The following is a 22,480-nucleotide window of genomic DNA, read 5'->3' on the forward strand; positions in this document are numbered from 1 at the left end:
AACCCAGATCTCTCAGCCTTTCCTCATATGGCAAGCTTCCCAGCCCTTGGCTCATCTGCGTGGCCCTTCTCCAGACCCTCTCCAGCCTGTCCACATCGTTTTTGCACAGTGGGGACCAAAACTGAACACAGTGTTCCAGATGTGGCCTGACAAGTGCTGAGTAGAGTGGGATAATGATTTCTTTTTCTGTGCTGGTGATTCATAGATTTCGAGGTTGGAAAAGACCTTAGAGATCATTGAGTCCAACCGTCCCTAATCCCCATTAAACCATATCGCTGCAACCGGCCATCCTGTTGGCTGTCTTTGCCGCAGCAGCACACTGTTCACTCCTATTGAGCTTGCTGTCCACCAAGACCCCCAGGTGCCTTTCCACAGAGCTTCTTCCCGGCCTGTTCTGCTCTCCTGGATGATGTTTTCCCAGGTGCAAGACCTTATGCTTGTCTTTGTTGGACTTCATAAAGTGTTTGTTAGCCTGGTCTTCCTGCCGGGTGGCTCTGTCTTCTGAGCTGTCCGGTTGCAGCTCAGTTAGATGTCATCAGCACACTTCACCAGGGTACACTTGATCCCGTTATCCGGATCACTTGTGAAGATACTAAACAGCGTTGGCCGCAATATCGATGCCTGGGGGACCACATTTGTGACAGGTTGCCAGTTTCAAAAGGAGCTACTGGCCATCATCTTCTGGATGTGGCCTGTCAGCCAGTTCCCCACCCACCACACAGGCCACTTATCTAGACCATAATGTATCCGTGTCTTTAGGAGGAGGCTGTGGAAAACCGTATCAAAAGCCTTGGAGAAAGCCAGGTATACGATGTCTACCACTCACCTCGCATCAACCGAGCCAGTTGTAGAAGGCCATCAGGTTTGTCAAGTGTGCTTTGCCCTTGGTGAATCCATGCTGACTTTTCCCAATCACATGGCTCATTTGCCTTGTGATAGCCCCCAGGAGGATTTGTTCTGTAACTTTCCCAGGGCCTGAAGTAAGACTGATGGGCTTATAACTTCCTGGATCCTCCTTTAAGCCCTTTTCGTAGATGGAGGTGACATTAGCCCTCTTCTAGTCTTTTGGGACATCCCCCAATCTCTACAACTTCTCAAAGATTGTGGAGAGCAGCCTTGCAACGCCAGCCATCTCTTACCACCCTCGGGTGGGTATCGTCAGGGCCCAGCGGTGTGTAGGGGTGAAGCTCCTGTAAGGGTTCACGTACCAACTCTTCCTTCACTGGCAATGGGTCTGTCTTTGCATCAACCTGGGTTTTTGTTCCCAAGGCCTAGGAACAGAAGAACAGAGGTGAAGAAAGTGCTGAGAACCTCTGCCTTTGCAGTGTTGCTGGTGACTAATTCACCTGTCTTGTTTAATAGCCGGCCAATATTTTCCTTCTCTTTCTGCTTGTTGTTGATGTACCTGTAGAACTCTTTCTTGTAGTTTTTGACATCTCTGGCCAATTTCAATTCGAGCTGAGCTTTTGCTTTTTTAACTGCATCTCTGCATGCCCTGGCAATGCCCTTGTAGTTCTCAACAGGTTTTTGTCTGCTTTTCCATGTCTGATGTGCTTCTCTTTTGGATTTGAGCAGACGGAGAAGCTTGCAGTTAAGCCAAGGGGGTCTCTTCCTCCACCTACTTCCCTTACCTTTAAAGGGGATTAATTGCTTTTGTGGTTCCAGAAGAGCATTCTTGAAAAATTCCCAGCACTTGCTAGCTCCTCTGTCCTCCATGGAAGCTTCCTGTAGAATGCCTCCCAACTGAGTGAGATGAAGTGTGCTCTTCTGAAATCTAAACCTTTTGTCTTCAGTACTAACCTTTGGCATTCTCAGCAGGATCCCAAAATCTACATGATATTGTGATCGCTGCAGCCAACGCTGTCCCTACCAAGACACTACAAAGCAGGTTCTCTTGGTTTGAGAGTAGCAAGGGCAGCAGTACCTCATTCCTGGTTGGCACATGTAATGTTTACGTGAGGAAGCAGTCCTATATGCATTCCAGGAACTTGGTGAATGATGTGATCTGCTGTATTGTTCTTACAGCAAATGTCTGGGTAATTGAAGTTACCAACAAGAACCAGGTTCTGTTGATCCGAGGCATGCTGAAGTGACTTAATATTGTTTTCCTGGCCTTGTGGTCTCGGTTCGGAGGTCAGTAGCAGATGCCTACTGTAAGATCGCCTTTGGAGATGTCCCCTCTGATCTTGATCCAGTGGCCTTCGATAGGGCTTCCACAATCACTGCAGTTTACCCCTATGCATTCAAGGTTCTCCTTAACATAGAGCGTGACTCCTCCTCTTCCTCCCTGCATGTCTTTATGAAACAGCCTATAGCCATCCGTTTCCATCCTGCAGCCATGTGAGTTGTCCCACCATCTTTCAGTTGTTCCTGTGATACCATAACTTTCTGACTGGGTGTGGAGCTCCCGTTCCTCCTGTTTGTTCCCTGGACTGCTTGCACTAGTGTAGGTACACTTGGGGTGGTTGGTTTTCTGACTGGAGGCAGCTGAGGAACATATGTCGCTGCTGCTTTGGTTAGCCTTGGGTTATTCCCCAGTTGGATGCAGCGGTGTGGGCGTTATGCCTCCAGCCACCTTTCATTCCATCTTGAATGTCTCTTCTCAGGGAATTTGCCTGAGTAACACAACAGAAAAGGTTTTTCTGCATCCCAAGTCCAGCGAATCTTGCGTACGAAGAACGCCAGAGTTAGCTTATCCCACAAATAATATTGTGTAGTTTTTGAAATTATGTCAGTTACCAATATCTACCCAATAAGGTAGATCCTATCAGGTGCTATCAGTTACCAAAATGGAAAACACAATTTATAACATCATCGAGTAATTTCTTGTTTTGGTTGCTTCCTTATGGCTAAATTATGTTTATTTGTATTTAAAAAAAAAAGATTCTATGAAAGTTTAGGGGGAGAAAGTACTAGCACGTTAAGTTGGTTTGTAGTATACTTTGGTGTGGGTGTGTTTGTGATAAACTCTTCAAGCTCTTGTTTTCTGGGCCATAAATTTTCCATAGCTATTAATAAAATATTTAACACATTTAAAATAAAAGCCGAATTATATTCTTAGTTCTTACAGACACCTCTGTATTGTGACTACTGTTGGTTCTTTTCTAAATTTTCTTATCCCAGCTGAGCCTCGTCCTGTATAGATGAGACAGCCATGCTATGTTACTTTTTTCCTGAGGGGCATGGGATGAAAGCTTGGTTTAGACAGTACGTTCTGAGATGTGTGTGTCCTTGATTATTTTTTTTACTTCTTTAGTGTGGGTATCGCTTTTAAGAGATGTGCGAGAAGCTGAAAGAAAACCAACACGTATTTGAATTAGATGCTTTCGTTTCTTCACAACCAGTTGCCTCCAGTGTAGTTAGAAGAGCTGTTGGAAGAAGGAAGGTGAAACAACTCTTAGAGCACTATCACAGCAGACACAAATATAGCAGCAAAATCTATTGCCATAAAAAGGTACCTGCGTTTCCTCAAACTAGGTAATGTAAATGTTTTGCTAAGACTGACAAGAAATTAAATAAACATGCAGAGGGCACGGAGAAAAGGCTTGGAAAGGGGGCGCTGCGTGAGCGTGCCTGAGAAGGCCTCTCGGCTCCGTGCGTTCCGTTCCTGCCGGAACGCTAGGAAGCGCGTGCCGTGCTTTGTGCAGGCAGAGCACGCCAACGGCCAGAGGGGACTCGCGGTTCAGTTAGTGTCGCCCACCTGGGTTACAACGAGATGGTAAGTGCAGGCAACACCTGAGGAGCTGGCTGCTTTGCTCTGGTGAGAGCAGCTTGGAAGATGAGAACAAGAGCAGAGCTGCAGATCCTAAGCCGTTGTAGTGTGATAGGTGGAGAAGGAACCGCTGGATCAGCTGCAGCCCTGGCTTCCGATGCGTTTTTATTTTTGTGTGCCTGTCACTTACCTGCCTGTTAAAACTGTTTCTTCTTGTAATTATTCTCAAGAACGTGCTCAGCATTTCTAAGGTATTTCATGGCATCCTGTACACTTTCAAAGCTCTTAAGAGCCTGAAATGGTACGTGGTTAGTGTTACATGTAAGTATTAAACATTTTTACCTGCATCATACGCCACAAGATTGGAGATGATAGACTGGGAAAAACAATGTGAGGCTTCAGTTGTATCTCCTTGCTTTCGTTTCGTGCTATAACATGCACGGTTTCTGTGAAGAAGCCACTGGGCTTGTTCAACCTCCAGTACAAACAGAGAGAGCATTGCAGCTGACTTTTCATCTGTAGCATTCCTGCTTCAGTTCTGGGCTGCCAGCAGTGTTGGAGTGTGTGCTGGCAGGGTAGATATCAGTACGTATCAGGGGTCAGTGGTCAGACTCACTCTATAAACACATTTCCTAACCTCTCAGGTGGGAGTTGGCTGCATGATTCAGTCGACTGATTCTTTTCCGGAGTTATCTGTTGTGTGTTAACTTGTGAAAACTGAGTGGTGTTGGAAACCAAAAGGCTCACACTTATTTATTTAATTGTAAAATACTGCACTCATAATAGCAGCTTGTCACAAACACTTTAAGAAAAGAAATGTACGTAAAAGGCACGTTAGACTTCATCAGAATGCACGGCCTTTGGGCAGTACAGTAAGTAACAAAAAAATTGCTAACACTTCAAGTACCGAACAGTCAGTTTTAGTAATATTGTGCCTACCTGGAGTCTTGAGCTTTGTGAAATTAAATGTATTTCATCGTTACTAGGATGGTTTATTTTCTCCGCTTTTCCCAACGCCAACTGAAATACGTTGTGCAATTTCTGTAGAAGTAGAAGTGTGCCCCAGTGGTCTGGTAAAATACCGCGCTCTGTGACTGAGCACTGCAAGCCTCCTGAGAGATGTGCACGTCTTGCATTTCATTGTCCCACTGATTTTCCTCATAAAATGGGGAGAATGCCTGTAAAGAGCGCGCGGTTCTGCGTGAAGCCAGCGCGCCGTCATGGCAAGCCGTGTAACTTTTGTCCCACTTGAGCAGCAGGAACACAGGAGACACTTCCAAACCGTGCCGCCCCCACGCTCGGGGCGTTCCACGGCGTGCAGCAGCACGCTGGTCCTGACAAGACTGTTCATGGTGAGCTGTTCTGGATGTAATTAGCCTTACAGAAACTAGCTTAGTTTTGTTTGTACACCGTATCAAACATTTCAGTGTTTCCAGAAGGTATATTTGAAATTGCTCGCATATATTGCAATATATGATGTCACCGAACTTTCATGGCAAATGATAAGCTCCGTAAAAATTACTTTTACAATCAGTATGTGCTTTCAGAGTGGGAAGAGGTAAGGAATCGCTGTAATTCAAACTATTTATTTATTTGTTTATACTAATATTACACTTTCTGAAATTCAAAAACAAAGCAGTTAATTACGACACTAAATTTAAAAGTAAATAAAAAAGATACACTTAATCTTCTTTGCAGAGCTTCAGCGTACGATAAAAGCAGGGCTAAAATGTATTTGACATAATTTAACTAAGTAATGAATAATTTTAAATCAAGATCTCTTAGTTGATCATCACGGAGCTGTTGGAAGAACATTTTGGGCACAGATATTAGTAGTCCATTCATCCTACCAGTTTAGAGGAAATGGTGGTTAATCCCGTCACGCGTAGCCAGCTAGGAGCTGCGTGCCGTGCCAGGTGAAATACCCGGTCGTCACATCCCCTGGCAGCTGCTGATGCCGAGCCGTCGGAGGAAGCACCCAGCTCCATTGCAGGATGCAGGAATCTCTTTGTTAGACTTGGCTCTGTGCTGGGATTATTTCAGGCGTTACAGTTCTTAGTGTATTGTAGATCTTGTGTAACCTGGTGTAGAGTTTCTATTCTCTGTCATTTTTTGTAATACATATAAAGATTTAGTTTTTGTTATGTTTTAGACTGTAATGATGTCTTGTGCCCTTAATTTCAGACCTTGAGAATGGACTGTGTTAGGTTTGTCCTTCTGTTTTTTAAAGCAATCTCCTTGAGTGTCTTTTCCTCTGTGTTTACTATTCGAACTTTAGAATTGTCGTAGGAAATGAACTTATTTTTTCTTATCTTTTGTTTCTGCTAATTCCCTGGGAGGAAAAAACCCAAAACACAAAAAAACAAGAACAGAACCATTGAGATATGTAACATCAGCAAATTTTCATTATTTTTTTGTTTTCTTCATAGCCTGGTTCATATCTGCTTTTTTGACTGTACCTACCTGTTAGAAATTTCCATTGATGTGTTTCCTTCTGGTTTGTACAGTTTCTTACTTGCTTATTTCAGATCTTCAGGCAGTCCTGGGAATGTAACTGTGGCAGGAGTCGTACTTACAGGTAGTTTCATTAGTGGTTATGGTGGACGTGCAACTTTTGATGTGTTTGCAGTATGTGTTGTGTATTTTCTAGGTTGTCATTTTAGGAAATGACTTCAGGAAGCATTATGGGGTCCTCTACTCTACTTTTTAGGGCCTAAAGAGTCACCAAAGTTCCAGTCAATCCATCATTTAATAAGGCTGTTCAAGATGTTTAGGTTAGTGTGAGAGGAGGATGACCAAAAGCACTTACCTTGAGATGCAGAAGACGTCATTCCAAGCTGAAGGCTGTCTTTGCCTTGGCGCTTCAGCTGTGCCACTCGGGCAGCATCAACTGTTCGCTTAAAATCACGGGGTGTGCTGCAATTTGTCTCGAGTCCACAGAAATTGAGAAATGCTTTTTTTTTTTTGCGTATCTACATCAAGAATGAGTGAAACTTGCGAAGTTTCTTGTTATAGCTCCAGTGTTCATAGTTTCCTGTTTGCCCAGACTGTAAGCCTTCCTGAAATTCCCATCGAGGCTTTTGAATACCAGTAGAATTGAGGAATTTGGGGGGTTTTATACAATTTGCTGATGTCTAAAGATGAAAAAAAAAAAATTGTAGCTTACTGATGAGTTGCTCTGGTCGTAAATTGAAGAGTGATTATTTAATGTTGACTTCCGCTGCGTATGTAAGTACTTATTATCTTACCTAATAGGAGACTGGGCTCCCAAATCGGAGTTATTTTTACTGTGAACGTACCTGTACCGCACACCACAGACTGAGATGCAGTAAGTGACCGTGTGCCAGCTGCATTATGGTCACTGCTGGTGTGAGTGCTCATGCGAGCTGACCTCCAGTCTCTGCTGGGCACTTGTGAGGAATCAGGTGGTCCATGTTAACCCATCACCTGTTAACCCATGAGTGTCATGGTAGTTACTGTGGTGCATCACTTAGCGGAAATAACACTGGAAGGACTGTTAATTCCTTCTGAAGACAGTCAAACATGCCAGACACCTGCATTCTGGGTTACTGGTTTGTGGTACCAGTAGGAGGACGTTGGTGATGGGCAGTGTGCTGTTACTGCTGTCCCAGAGCTGACTGTGTGGTGTCAGCCAGCACCGCAGCGTGGGCTGGCAGCAGCGTTCTGCTGCCGCAGCGCCGGTGTTGCCCATGCCCGGCTATTCCACGTGGCTCCCTGCTCTGGGGGCTCGGGAGTCCCCGTCGCTTCTCAGCGTTGGGTTTCAGAGTGAAGTAGCATCCGTCCTTCAGTATGAGTGACCACATTCGGGGGTAGTATTCCAGATACAGCTTTCTAAATTCATCCCAGAGCGTTAGTGCTTGCCTGTGTCAGCTGATGAAAACCTCTGGTGAGCCCCAGGAACACTTGCTCTTGGTGGCAGGGCGGTTTAATTTTTGTATGTGGGACACGAGATGGCTATGGTACTTTCTACAGTCGCTAGCAGAGCGAGTATGGGAATTAGGTGTATTAGTGAAGTCAAGAAGATAGCTATTAGAAAAGTTGAAGACTGAAAATTACCTCGTTTAGTTAAAATGTTTGTGAAAAATTCTGCTAACCTGTATCAAGAAAAGTGAAAGTGTGAAATCTCGTTATACTGATTTTGATGGTGGCCTGTTGCTTGTAATGTGTATTACAAGTTTATAGAGTTTCTCCCTATACTGAGAATTCAGTTATGCAAGGCTTTAAGCCTTCCTACTGCCCATAGTTGTAAACGAGTTCTTGATGTAGATATTTTAAATGGAGGATGAAGGACAAGTAAAACAATACATTCACTCTTAACAGGCACTGAAGTTTTGGCTGGCAGCTCCACTGAAGCACAGATCCCTGTGAGTGAACCATTTGCTCCTGGGGTCTGACAGAACAGATGTATTCCAATTATGAAAGCTTAGCCAAGCAGTAAGCTAAAATATTAAAGAAATATGTGTGAAGTACATGCATTTTCAACAGAATTATATATTTAGCTTTTTACAGCTTTTCGCCATTTTAGAAACGTTTAATAAATACTACTTAATATTTTCAGCTTTTGCCTTTTTTTGATGGCAAGAGCAGTATGCTCAAGCCGTTAAAGACAGGCAATGGAAATCACCATGTTTCTCTCAAGCAGTACTGTTTAAATCAGAAATACGTTCCATCTCATGAAGTACTGCGAAGTTAATGGGCTTAAACTGTTTCATCTGGTACAATCCTGCAAAAGATGTATGTAGCACCGCGAACTTCAGTTAACTGTCCAGTCTAGAAACTGAAGATCATAGCTGTGTTTGCATAATTTTTTAAAAATAGCATACTGCTTAAGACATCTTAACAAAAATTAAAAATCTGCAATTTCCTTAAGTTTTGGTGTTGTTCCTGTAGCCTGGCTATGCTATAGAGACCCACCGTGACCTCGGCCGGCCGGTTCTGCCTCTGAAGCGTGGTCAGGTCCGTGCGCTGTCGTAGCCATTCGACTGAGACGCATGTTGGCCTTTTCCAGCTTGGAAATGCAAATCTAGAAGGTGTTTATCTGAGAGCTATCGCTTGGAGAGTGTAGAACGCTGTCAGAGATACTTGGTGTGTTTTGTCTCTAAGTGACTTCACAGGAAACCTTTTCCATTTATCAGATTGTTACATTTTTCCAGATTTGCAGCTGGTTCAATTTTGTGTCTAAGACATCAGCTTTGAACTAAAACTGTAAGATGGCAAAGAAAGGGTGTGAAATTAAGAAAGGAACCAAAAACTAAACCAAATGAAACAAAAAAAACCCTCAAAACAAAAAATCCTTAGGAAATACAAGCAAGGGGGGAAAAATTGCAAAGTATTTAAAAAAAAAAAAAAAGTGACTAGATGGATTTCAGCAGAGTTTGTATGCGTGCTCCATCTTCAGTTACCAAATATCAAATATTTGTGTTACTGGTTAAAAAGTTAGTGTTTTGGTGTATGTATTTTATGTGCACCTAGTGTAGAGTTATTTTTTTTATTTCACTTCTTTGTGCTCTTGCAAAGCAGATTGAGAAGGGAACAGAAAATTATTTCCATGTACATGACAGTATCTGATATTTTATCTACACTTTCTTTCTATAGCATTTGAAAATAGCTGCTATACTGTAATAATATTTATCTCTAACTTATTTAATTGAAGAGTATATGCATCGTACCAAACTGTTCTGAAAGAAAAACATATTTTCTGCATGTCTATGCTGCTAACCTGATTCTTTTTCAAGAATAATAGTGGGCTAAAAGTCTTTTTAGAAAAGCAGTGCACCACCTGCGGGCTCTCTTCAGATAAATCAGGAAGAGGTGGCATAATGGCTGGTTAATGGCAGCAGCTTCTCATTGGTACTGCAGCGTTTGACCACACTGTTTTTTAAACAGTGGATAAAATGCGTCAGGCTTACTGATCAAAGCTGAAGGATTTGGTAACTTCAAAACATCTCGTCTGTAAGGTGACAAAATTAGATGATGAAGTTAGTAGGCGGTAGGTGCTGGACTTTTGCAAAAATAGTAAGAATCAAGTTAAATTCTTCACCAGTTTAATTGTTCATGACATAGCTTCCTACTTATGACTTGTAGTCAGAGCAACCTTTATTACTCATCAGTCTCGTACGTGTAGGGCGAGTTCAATTAGCCAGGTGCGTTAGGTAGAGATACGTTTGGGGGTTTTTATAGACTTGTGTATGTGAGAGTAAAGAATTTCTAAATGCTGAGCATGTTTTGCCTGTGCTAGCACCACAGAATGATGTCATCTCATGTGAGTTTCTAGAAAGTCTGAGAAATAAAGTAAAAGGTAAAGAGTATAAAGCTTGATGCTCAGGTAGCGTGAGAGTTCTGGGGCCAGCGTTCACAGTATCTGTCAAATAGTCTTCATGTTTCTTCATTTCAGTGGAGCAAAGTGTTACTGAATAGGCGAACAGTAACTGATTAAAGAACCCATTATGTCCAGGTTTGCTCAGTGAAGAATATACTCTGTAGAGAATTCGTGTAGATTAGCCAACATTCAGAACTCAGCTTTCAATAGTTAAAATTCATTCCATTTTACACAAATTCTTTTAAATTCAATATCAATTTTGATACAGATTTCCTCAGGACTTTTTAATGACAGTAATGTTTTTAAAGGTTTCATCAAAGTAGTTACAAGGTTTAGTTTGCATGCAAAAAACGAGTGAAGTTGCACAGAATTTACTTTGGTGTGTAGTTACAGTGCCCATAACATGCCACAGAAACATTCTGGAGTTAATGCTCTAGCTAGATCCAACGGTAGTGTGCTAGAAAGGAAAAATATTTTTAACGTTTTATTTAAATAGAATGAACTTTAGCCCAAGGCTGTGCAAAAATTGAGGTTGGTGGTCTTGGCACTGTGCACTGCTCTGAAATAGCCAGGGGATGGTACTACAGTTCCTCTGCTGCAGACTTCCACCTGTCCCTAGATACCTCTGGATTTTCACAGGGCTGTCCAGCTTATGTACCGTGTTCACTTGGTCTGTTCTTCTGCGGAGAAAGTTGTGATAGCTTAAGAAGTAACCATCTGTAGCCATTTATTACCTCCTGTTAGCTGGAGGCTGTGACCTTCTTTCCTGAAACGCCTTAGCAGGTTCTCTCCTGTGAAATCTAAATGTTTGTCTAAATCCCAGTTTAAACCATACTGCTGAAGGGAGTTGAAACTGATCCACCTGACTTTGCACTTGGAATGACAAACTCGCATGGGCACAGTCGCTGAGTTTTGGGAAGATAGTTGCTGATCATTGTAGGGGAAGTTCTTAAACTATCCCGGTTAAACCCACAGGATGATGTTCAGTTGAACTAGTTGCTTATGCTGTTTTGGCATGCCGTTTGATTTTTGTTTATCTACTTATTTAGTGTTTCTGACACCGGACTTGTGTTCCAGTACTGCTAAATGATTTCGTCTTTGTCTAAACTTACGATATTTGTGCTCTTGGGCTTCTGCAAGATGATCCTTCAGGAAAAAGAAAACATCTGTGGAAGTTCAGGCATGCATCTGACTTTGATGGAATCTCTGTTTGAGCACCTTTCTCTCCACAAGCATCTCAGAAATATAATAGAACTGGGAGAAATTTCTCGAGGCAGATAAGACAGGAGAGTCTTAGTCTGGAGTTCAGCTCTTCACCAGTAATTCTGTACACCAAGTTTCAGTCTATTTAAGTGGTCCACTTTATGACCATTCTAAAGAAAAAATTAGTATAGCGCCCGAAAAGACACTGAAATTGTAGACTGAGGGAAAGAATAGCCATTATGTAGTACAAATTCTGTTACTACCTAGGTATGGAGCTGGCTTTCAGGCACTTGAATCCTGCATTCAAATTCTTCTTTTTCTTTGAATTTCATCGTGGTTGTAGTTTAGATTGTGCTAGTATGCAAGTTTAGCACTCTCTCGGCACAAATACTTGGTTTCGAAAAAAGGCTCCCGAATGATTGGTTTTACTTCAGAAGACAAGTGTGTAGTGTTGTTCATGTTGCTGTGCTAAGTATTTTTGTAATTTGTAGCTGTGGTAGAAAGAAGTAAAATAAATAATACTAATTTAGAAATAGATACATCTTACCCAAAATCATAGTTTCATGCTGATATTTAGACATCATAAAATCTGATGGACTTGCCTATTTTTCCTTTAAATACCTTTTTGTTTGGAAAATAGCTTATAATCATTGCAAAAATGATTTAATATTCCAAGTTTGATAATTGAGTGAAGAAATACTCTACATATTTTTATGGAAAAATATACCTAATTTTAGTAACACATGGATGAATTTTGCATTTGTCTGCAGAGGTAGTCATGCATCAATGCTGTTATCAACCCATGAAAGAACATTGCTTTGTAGGAGAAACAAAATGGTTAAGGTAGTTTGATACAAAATGCTTACTGGAAAAATAGAAGTAGGGGTTTACACCGATACTAAACGCCTGCTTGATCTTGTGAAATAGTTGTTTCCTAAGGCATTTCTTTAACCTTGACAATGTAGCATGTTACCTGTTTACACTTAGAGGTGTACCTGTTTGGGTATGCCAGATGGTTTGACTTCTCATCCTATGCAAAGTGTCAGAATTCTCTCTGGAAAACTGGAAAATGAAGTAACAGTAAAAATTGTAGGTCTGTTTCTGCTCAGTTTTTTCAAGTTGCTTTACATGTAGAAGCAAAATGCTGTAGAATTGTGATTCCCCAACTCCCTTTGCTAGCCCCTACTGTGAGTGACGAATGCTTCTTTGGTTTTTTTTACTGCTAATCATCCGCCTGTGACTGTGACTATTTTATTTATGTCATCACACCTTAAATAGGAAGTGCGTGTCGTAAATCGTGCTCCTGGTTGTGCTCTCGCAGAGAGGTAACGCTGCTTGATAATTTGCCATACAGTAAGTCACAGGGCATTCCCGTGAATAATACAGAATTAACATCAGTAACCACCAGTTTACTTGTCAGGTGTAAAGTGCTGCAGGGTGTTATTTACATGGGCTATTGAAACTTTCACAGCTGGGGTTTTTTGTACAATTTTGTATGCTTTGGTTAAAAAAAAAAAACATAAAGCCAAACTAGGTGCATGGTTCATTTTTGTGATAATTTTTTTTCTTTCTGCAGCTCTACTGAGAAGTCATTTCCTTGGAGATCGTCAGGTATTCTCTTTTATGTGTACATTTTGCTTTAAGCCCAAACCCCTTCGTTTTCTTGGCATGCATTTCTTGTTTTGAAGTGAACTGAACATTAGCAGCAATGCTATGTATGTTTTTCAAGTATCTTTTCTAAAGTATAACATTAACGTCCCCTTTCTCACACATGAAGAGGCTCATGTGTTCCTCTGGTATTGTAAATGATGGTTTTGGCTTAGAGGTAGTTGCAGCTACTTTTCTTGCACCTGTTTGTGCCTTTGCATTTTCGTGTGAGATATGACCGTAACGAAAGTATTGTGTATTTGGTCTCCTTTGCAATTAATTAAAAAAATACTTTTGAGTCTTCCCCTTGACAGGAAAGGATCATGAAAAAATACCATACATTTTAAGCTTGAAAACTGATTTCCTTTTTACAGGTATTCTTAATTAACTGAGAAAATCTCCAATAAGCAAAGGTTTTTCTGAGTGCTTTTTCTATATTTGCATCTCAGAATAGCTTGAACGTTCTTTCTGAAACAAGAAACATTTGTCTTGTAGTGTTTCTGCATCTCCTCGGGAGTGTATGAGGTGGAACGGATAGGACTGTGCCTTAAAAGTGACGTTCAGGTGTCTGTTGAAAGAATCCAGCCTGTCCTTCACAGAGAAGAGCATTTACCTAGTTAGGTTTCTCGCATCAGTTGGAATATTTTGTGTTGAAGAGTCCATCTCCTGAACAGCGGCGTCTCTGTAGAGCGATGGGCTGCACGTGCAGAAGTCCAGGTGCCCAAACGGCCCAGCGGGACCAGAGACGGGGCCGGGACTCCCTCCCGGTGGCTTTCTGCCCCGCATCCCGCCTCTCTCCTTCAGTCGCGCGCTCGTGACAGAAGGGCACGTGAAGCAAGCCTGGTCTCGTGATCAAGGCGCAGTTAGCCTTGTCGGTAGCTCGTTGCCAGTTTCGTGACCCAAGTTGCGCGTAGCGTTAGTGTCGCATCCGTGAGCGAGGCGCACGCCGTTGGGAGAGCTCTCCAGCCCCTGCTGAGCAAAGAACAGCGCGTCGTACTTACCGGCGTGTTCGCTCAAGCAGAGTCGTAGCGATGATAATCGTGACTATTTGGGGTGAAGAAGTCTCTCAAAACTATCTACGTGCCCTTCCCGGTTTCTGCGTGTTGTCCTGTTTGGAGACCAAGCCCTTGAGCCTGTGTGTAAGTGTTCCCGTGGTGCCGGGTGCCGCCACGGCGCCGCCCGGCCAAGGTGAGGCACACGCAGCGCTTGGCCTTGCCCGTGGCTCGGGCAATCTCACAGCCGCTCACCGTGGCGTTAAATTCTGCTAGTCCTGGTGCTGCTTTCAGCTGTTATCTTAGCAATGTTTCTAAACAGAAGTCAAATTTTTTTTTTTTGAGTAATTGAGAAATTAGTTTTACTTACTCTTTCAATGTGAAAATTATTTTTGTGATTTGCTTTTTGTTTTTTTTTTCATTGTTTTACTGATTTATCCCATCCAATTGCCTTCCATTTCTTGATTTCCTCCTCATTTTTTCCCTGTAACTTAGTCTGTCTTGTTTTTTTTTTTCTCCTCACCTTTTTATTAGTTCCTATCTTTCTTTCTTTCATCTATCCAGCTCATATTTTTATTTTATCCTTTAATTCTCTCTTTTAAAAAGAGAGTTTTTAAACTAAAAAAAGTTTAAAAGTGTGTTTCTTTTCTCTAGAAATCTCGTGTGCACATGCCTGCTAAGAAGTCACTTAATGTATGGCAAAAAAATCATATTTCCATTTAAATACTGTATGCGTTAATATAAATCTAGATTTGTATTTCGCACATCTCTGTCTACCTAAAGGCTTTTGTGGAGTAATTGCTCAGAGGTGGGCATGTTTGAAAAAAGTGTATTTTTATTTAGAATTTTGTAATATACTTTTCATTTAATGTTTACATGTATGTTGTGATTATAGCATGATTGTAGGTTTTATTACAGATTCACCTTTCAGCTTTGTTTCGAAGAAGTGTCACTAGATGATGCTTTACCAACTGCAGTCTGAAAAATACTGAGGTTAAAGATGAATGAAAACACTCGCTTAAAACACCTTTTTTCCTGGCTGCAGATAGTAGTTTATATCAAAAAAAAATGTCAGTAGATGCTGTGATGTGACCGTAGCTGTAGATGCTTTATTCATCAGTAGCGTTAGACAGAATTTTTAACAGAAATATAAAATGATGTTGTTTTGCAGATGCTTATAAATAGAATATTAGATCAGCAGCCATTTATGAAAAGGCTATTATTTTATTCAGGGAACTCTCCTCATGATTTATAGTAGCAGAGAGAGATAGAATGACAACAATTAATTTTATTGTGTATTCTTGCCTTTGTTAGAGCCTAAACAATCTTTATTTTTTAGAGTTGTGAAAGCGTTTGCTTGGTGGCCAGTGTGTGATGGAAGCGAGGTCTTGGTTCAGACCTCTGTCTTAGGAACATCTGTACAGCACTGCACAATTGAACCTTATTCTTCCGATGTGTTGCTCCCAAATTGGTGATTTGTCAGTTTGACATTGATTTAGCATCATGTAATATCAAGTAACTAAAATAACAGTGCCTTGTATTATTTTAACAAAAAAGACTAAAAATATAATTAGAATTTTAATGTCAAAGTCCTCGCAAGTATTTCATTCTAAAGAATATCCCATACCCACTGATGTCAGTCGTGATCTGCTGCTGATGTGGTGGAACAGGAGCTGTGGAAGTGACTTATTCCAGTGTTGGCTCTCTGTGTCATTTCTAGGCATACTGGTGATGGAAGTGATGGAAGTGTAGTAATGATCTTATTAGATCGTAATCAAATTTGGTCATAACACTCCTAGTAAATTAATTCACGTCAAATTTTACTAGATGCTTTTGCCCTAAGAATGTACTACTGACAAATAACTGTGCTGATTTTTTAAAAATCATTATTACTGTTTTTTAGTTTGGTATTTGAATAGCGTTCAAACATTCCTCATCATAGCAATTAATGACTAATATTTTTAGTATGGATGTTCCGTTGTGGCTGATTGTGCAGATAGTGAGACACCAGCATTTTGTGTACAGCTACTAGAAAAAATCAGAGTATTTCTTTACAGCTTGATAGGTACAAATACTCCACATTTTGTATTTCTCTTTCGAAGAGTACGGTAACAACAGCTGTTGTAAAGAATTTCCAACAGCTCATCTGTCAGGTGTGGTTTGTTTTGTTGGTTTTGGGGGGGAATTTTTTCCATGAGCATCGCTAGATTTTGTGTTGGAGGGAGTTTTTGTTAAGCATTGCATAGAGTTTTTCAGCCCTTTTCTCCTGTCTTCTGCCTAGCGTCAAATCCCTGCAAACTCGTATGGGTTTTGCCTCTTTCTGTAACGTGCTGTCACGTGAATTTTCAGAAAGCACTTGGGAGGCTTCACTTGTGGTACGAAGCAGTCGCAGAAGTTTTTACTAGGCTGTTGCCTAGCATGTTTCTTTTGATTTCCACTCTAGGCTCATCCATATGTTTCTTCAGCAGGAATTTACATATCTGGTGTTACCTTTGAACATATCCCACACTTCCTGCTCCCTTTCCTCAGGGAGATTTAGATTGCGTATTAGGAAAAATTTCTTCATTGAGAAGGCTGTCAGGCATTGGAACAGGCTGCCCAGGGCAGTGGTGGAGTCACCATCCCTGGAGGTGTTTCACAGACGGGTAGATGTGGTGCTGAGGGACGTGGTTCAGTGGTGGACTTGGCAGTGCTGGGTTGATGGTTGGACTCAATCTTCAAGGTCTCTTCTGACCTAAATGATTCTGTGGTTCTATACTGCATCTCTGACACCTGTTCTTCATCAGTAAGTGTAACATGATGGCAATTGAACCCTTGATATTCTGTCAAAATAATTTTGATTCTTTTTTTCTTGTTTTTTTCATGTCCTCATCTTTGTTCTTTTTTTTCCAGACTATGTTGAACTTCTTCCTTTCTTCGTAATAGTGTTGTGATGTCTCTTGTGTTTCCTGTTATGTGTGATGACACTTTCCTTTGCTGTCCGTAAAGTTCAGCCAATATTCTTAGAACTGAAGTTAGCTTAAGAGTCGTTATAAAGTAAACATTTGGATAGTAGTATATGAAGTAAAAAATGTATCAAATTTGCAGCAACTTCTGTTGATGCACAAACAGGGATGAAATTCGACTCAGCCTTTTACTTGTGAAGCTCTTGAGATTGTAGGACCTTAAGACAAGTGATAGCTGTGCTCTGTGCACTACCACACAGTTGCACAATGTTTCTACTCTGCAAAGCATACTTACTAGGTAATCAGATGTGTTTTTCGTTAAAATAGGGTGGCACGTACGTTTGAAAAATTGGAATTGTAGAACTACAGGAAACAAGATTCTCAGACATTAGTATTAACGTCCTTCTCGTTTAGTTTGGCAGACGATACCTGTCTACCAGTAGACTCATTTATGTTGGAAGTAAGTTCTTCGTTAGTATGTGTGAGAAAATTATTATGCTTGAGTTTGCAGGTAACTGACTTATGAAACATTGTCTATCTAATTAATTTATTCTTTCAGATCCTCCGACCACCGGTGTAAGCAAACCCCAGGTGTCAGAGAGTGTTCATACCAATGCCTATGACATTAGGACAGAACCAGAACAAGGGAACCTCTACTCACCAGAGCAGACATCTCTTCATGAAAGTGAGGGTCTGTTGTGTGCATTTTAAATATTAGAATATATTTCTGTGTTGACTGTGTAACAATTACGAATGCAACAAATAACAAAGTTATGATTTTTTTTGTGAAGTTGTTCAGTGCTTTTGTTCTTATGCTGGCTTCATTTCTACAGGGTCTGTAGGTAACTCAAGAAGTTCAACGCAAATGAATTCTTACTCTGATAGTGGCTACCAGGAGGTCAGCAGTTTCCATAACAGCCAAAACTTGAGCAAACCGGAAAACAGACAGCAGCATTCCCTCGTTGGAACCACTGATAACCATTTGGCGAGAAGCTCGCGAGCTGAAGGGCAGACCTCAGTCCAGGTATGCTCGGAATAGTACACTTCCCTCTGTCTGTATGGTGCCTGCAGCACAGTTTGAAAGACAATAATCGTACAGCTGGACCTGCCTTCGTATAGGCTGGAATTAACGTTCCCAAGTGACACTTTTATGTAACACCTTCACTGCTGCGACTTGCAGCGGGCATGGGCTGTCTGCTGAAATCAGCACACCTGTACGTCTGGTTTATTCAGTGCAGCTGAAATGAAGTAGAACTCCTGAGGACTCTCCACTGCTAATATAATATCAAGAAAGTATCACTTGCTTAAATTTCAGTTGTAATATTGGGGAAAACCTCCTAAAATTTAGGCTGTATGTAAACACAGTGCTTAAAGGAAGGGTGGTATTTATGTTCCTGTACCTTCTACTGTTTCTGGCTTTTTCTCTCCTCCTTTTTCATTAATTAGAATGAGAGTAAGACAGTAATTGACAAAACTTTATTAGCTTATACTAGAGCTCTTTGCTTGACTGTTCCTGAATTTCCAAAGTGGTAGAGTAGCGAGGAAAGAAAGCAAAGGTGCATATTAACATAGAAAGACAAATAGCAATGAGGAACGGATGGCTTTTTAAGGTTAAATTGCCATTTTACATATTAAGAAGTACTGATTAGAAAAAAGTTATTTTGTAGGAAAACTTGAAGGAATTACTTTTAGGGTAAATGCTACTCTTCAGCTGTTTTTATGTATTGTTAAATTGTGTGCGTTTTTATTGACTTCTCTGTCTTATGGGAGAAAAGTATCACCACGTGTCCTAATGATAAAACTAACAAACAGTTTTGTTTTTTAAACAGCCTTCAGTAAATATTTCTACCAACCGAGTCATGAGACGAGTCAGTTCAGTCCCATCCAGAGCACAGTCTCCCTCTTACATGGTCAGCACAGGCGTTTCCCCGTCAAGGGGCTCGCTGCGAACGTCCCTGGGTAGCGGGTACGGTTCTCCGTCGGTGACCGAGCACAGATCCCTCACTTCCCACGCGTATTCATCCACTACTCTGCCGGTGCAGCGTGCAGCATCCCCGTACGCTGCCCAGAGACCAGCCTCCCCAACGGCTGTGCGGCGCATCGCCTCCGTTACGTCCCGACAGACGGCCAACCCCAACGGCGGGACCTCCCAGTACCAGACATCGGTCAGAGTTGGCTCTCCTCTGGCCCTTACTGACGTACAAACCAGAGTAGCTTCTCCATCTCAGACTCAGCTGGGGTCTTCTTCCCCGAAGCGTTCTGGCATGGCTGCGGTTCCACAGCATTTGGGAACAACGCTGCAGAGAGCAAGCCATGATGTCGAACAGTATGGGCAGCAGTATGACATATATGAGAGAATGGTCCCTCCACGTCCGGATAGCCTTACAGGTTAGTAAAAAGGTAAAGACGCAGCTTAAAACGTGGTACAAACCTACAGCTGTAGAAAACCTGTTCTGTAGTCGTCGTCTGAGGGACGGAACGTTGTCATTGTGGTGGATGTATGAAATCAGCTGTAAATACTGATGCCAAACACCATGTATCGAATCATACCATAAGATCCCTGTGAATACTGTCTTTCTCTTGAATGTATGGCTAGCAATCTAGTAATTAAGTTAAATCATATGTTTTAAGTAGCTAAGTGAAATTCTGAGTCTTCCAAACAGAGACATTTCAGTATCTTTGAAGATTAAGTACATTTAAATGTATGTGCAGGTTGTACGCAAAGGAAAAGATGCCAGACTGAAACTAGTCATGCCTCTAGTGCGTTCTTAAAATGACATAACTTAGTACCACCACTGAATGTTAGGCTTTTTTTCCCTAATATTTCTAGACTCAAGAAATATATTAAATACACAACCCTATTAAATATAGGATAATCATTGTAATATTAGCTTAAAATAAAGCCCTAAAAGGTAGAATCTGTTCATCTGAGAGGCAGTTCTTATTAAGATGCAGTTATTTAACATTTTAACTTCTGTGCCTGTTACTTATTACTCAGATGCAGACACTGTGAGAGAGCAGGTCTGTGTTTTTTTGGGGGGAAAAATACACAAATGTAGGATACATTTGATTACATATCACTCCCTAATTGTATTTTGAAGTTGTTCTATAATCTCCATTGTTTCTTTACCGTTGCGTAGTTCATTAGCACATTCTGTTGCTTTGGTACCTGCTAAAGCTTTAGTGCCTACAATGGTAAAGCCAAAGCAGACAAAACTATTAATTTTATAGATTTATTTTTTAAAATATCTTGTAAAACCAAAAATAGGGGAACTAGGATACTTTAAATGAAAACATTAAAAATAGATGAAAAGTCGGTGGAGGGTAGCTAGTTAGTACGACACCAGTGCCAGAAAGCAAAGCGTATACAAAGCATGCATTAGATGGTCAATGGGCAGGGTCAGAAAATGTTGCAGGGCTGAAAAAGAAGAAACACAGGATTAAGACTGTGCCACCAACCTCCTAATCAGGATGGCAACAGTCAGCTTAATGGGAGATCAGTAACCAATTCAGTTAGCAAACCAGTAAGGGGAGAGACACATCCCTGCTGGTTGCAGAGATACAGTGACACACTGGAATGCACAGAAGGGCGTTGCAGGCGACATGAATGAAGTTTTCATGGAGCAGATAGAGGGGCAACCTTCACATGGAGAAGGAAGTCTGAACCCTCATCCCTGGAAGTGTTCAAGGCCAGGTTGGATGGGGCTTTGGGCAACCTGGTGTAGTGGAGGGTGTCCCTGCCCATGGTAGGGGGCTTGGAACTGGGTGGTCTTTGAGGTCCCTTCCAGCCCAACCATTCTGTGATTCTATTCAAAATGCTGTTATTGAAAAGCTGTTTTGCACCTCTGCCAAGTATGTACTTGGATGTGGCACCGCAGAAGTGGTAGCAGGAGGTCCACTGCAGAAGAATTTAAGTCAAAGGAGAAAGAAAGAAGTTAAAAGGAACTCAGGAGGGACAGCTGAAAGGCAAGGGGAGAGAAGAGATTCTCATACAGCTGCAGCATAGCAATATGTGTCTATACACATCATGGGCTTTTTAAACCCTTGTAAAGACTTTTCCTCACGTGCATAAAGTGCTGCCACCACCAAAAAGACTTTTACTGTTACGCGCTGTTTCATTTTCAGGATCGTGAAACAACTGGTTTTCTGTCAGGTTCACAACTTAACCTTGTCACTGCTGAATCTGTGAACTGCACCTGCTGGCTTAGCTTTTACTCTGTATGTTTTAGACCTTCAACTATAAATGCCACCAAAAAAATCGAGTTGCAAAACTTAGTTGTCTGTGTTCGGACAAAACTTTTCAACAGAGAATTGCTTCTTTGTCAATGGATGTTGCAGCATGGATCATTTAATAATGGAAAGAAGTTTAACGAATAAATCTTTAGAACTGTAGATATAACTAACACCTTTTCTTGGCTAGAAGAATAAAGATTCAGACAGCTTTATTATTTTTAATTGATATAGGCCACATGCTGATTTCCTTCTTCTTGGTTTTAGGCCTGAGGAGTTCATATGCCAGTCAACACAGTCAACTAGGGCAGGAATTACGATCAGCTGTGTCTCCTGACTTGCACATCACCCCTATCTATGAAGGCAGAACTTACTACAGCCCTGTGTACCGTAGCCCGAATCATGGAACGGTTGAGCTCCACCAGGGATCCCAGTCAGCACTGTATCGAACTGGGTCAGGTGGGTAAAGGCCTTCCAAAGCTCTTCTGTTGGCTGTGTCCCAAAGTCATGCTTTACTTGCTGGAGTTTTTCTGGACCTTATGGCATATTGGAGAACATATGTGAGATATGTAATGCCAGTTTGAAAGGAGAAACTAGATGTTTACACGTTAATGGAGACAGAAACTAGGTTTGAAGAACTTAAAATAACCAGCGAGAATTACAAAACTTTTGTGGTGTTTGCAAGAAATACTTGGGGCTGTGTATCAGTGTCAGCTTAGGGTCAGAACATTTTCTGTTTGATATCACACCCTCAGGTACATCCAAAGTATATTTCATGACACAAAAACTTTATTGCTTCCTCTGCATTCTCTGTGCATCGTTTTCTTATGAATTGAGTTTGTTCAGGTGTTTTTTTTATTCATCAGCACAGTAAAAGGATAGTTTGCGCATCTAAGTTACCTACTGCCTCTTTCACAGCAAAAATACTGGGTTTACCCAACCTCTCAGCAAAGAATAATGTTGAAGTTATGTATCTGAAGATCGTATGTTGCAGCTGAAATATTTCTGTAGTATTTCATTGACTTGCTGCTCGTATGTTACGAAGTGCATAGGCATTAGATGAGCATTAGAACTGATTCTCTGTGAAGAGAAATGTAATGCATGTTGCAGAGCAGTTTGTTCTTTAAGGTTGATGAATAATTTGTGTAGTTGGAGTAATTTCCAAAAACTCTCAGAATATTAGAGTGATTTAACTAAGTAACTCTCTAGAAATATTTAGAGAGAAGTGCCCAATTCATATGTCATGTTTTCACACATTTGGAAGTTACTTCTGAATGGTTTTTCATGTAACTGAAATACTGAGAGTGTGGAACGTGGAAGGAGGCAACAGTTTTTGCAGGTCTCCTGTCTTCTGTAACCTACAGTAAACAAATTAAGTTTGTCAGCATGCACCAACGAGGAGACATAACTA

General features: G+C 41.3%; 1 protein-coding gene across 6 annotated transcripts in view; it reads left to right on the plus strand.

The window, feature by feature from the left end:
* PKP4 (plakophilin 4) overlaps positions 1-22,480 on the plus strand; it is a 63,303-nt gene that overhangs the window by 13,562 nt on the left and 27,261 nt on the right. For 4 of the 6 annotated variants that reach the window (XM_086616056.1, XM_086616059.1, XM_086616054.1 and 1 more), the window contains exons 3-7: positions 12,832-12,866; positions 17,399-17,530; positions 17,673-17,863; positions 18,669-19,227; positions 21,337-21,528. In XM_086616056.1, the coding sequence (XP_086472182.1) occupies positions 12,832-12,866; positions 17,399-17,530; positions 17,673-17,863; positions 18,669-19,227; positions 21,337-21,528 (1,109 nt within the window). The remainder of the gene's footprint in view (positions 1-12,831; positions 12,867-17,398; positions 17,531-17,672; positions 17,864-18,668; positions 19,228-21,336; positions 21,529-22,480) is intronic. The other 2 variants (XM_086616057.1, XM_086616055.1) reach the window with 1 other exon arrangement.

Source organism: Tauraco erythrolophus, chromosome 8 (genome assembly GCF_009769465.1).
Source record: "Tauraco erythrolophus isolate bTauEry1 chromosome 8, bTauEry1.pri, whole genome shotgun sequence".
NCBI classification, from domain to species: Eukaryota; Metazoa; Chordata; class Aves; order Musophagiformes; family Musophagidae; genus Tauraco; species Tauraco erythrolophus.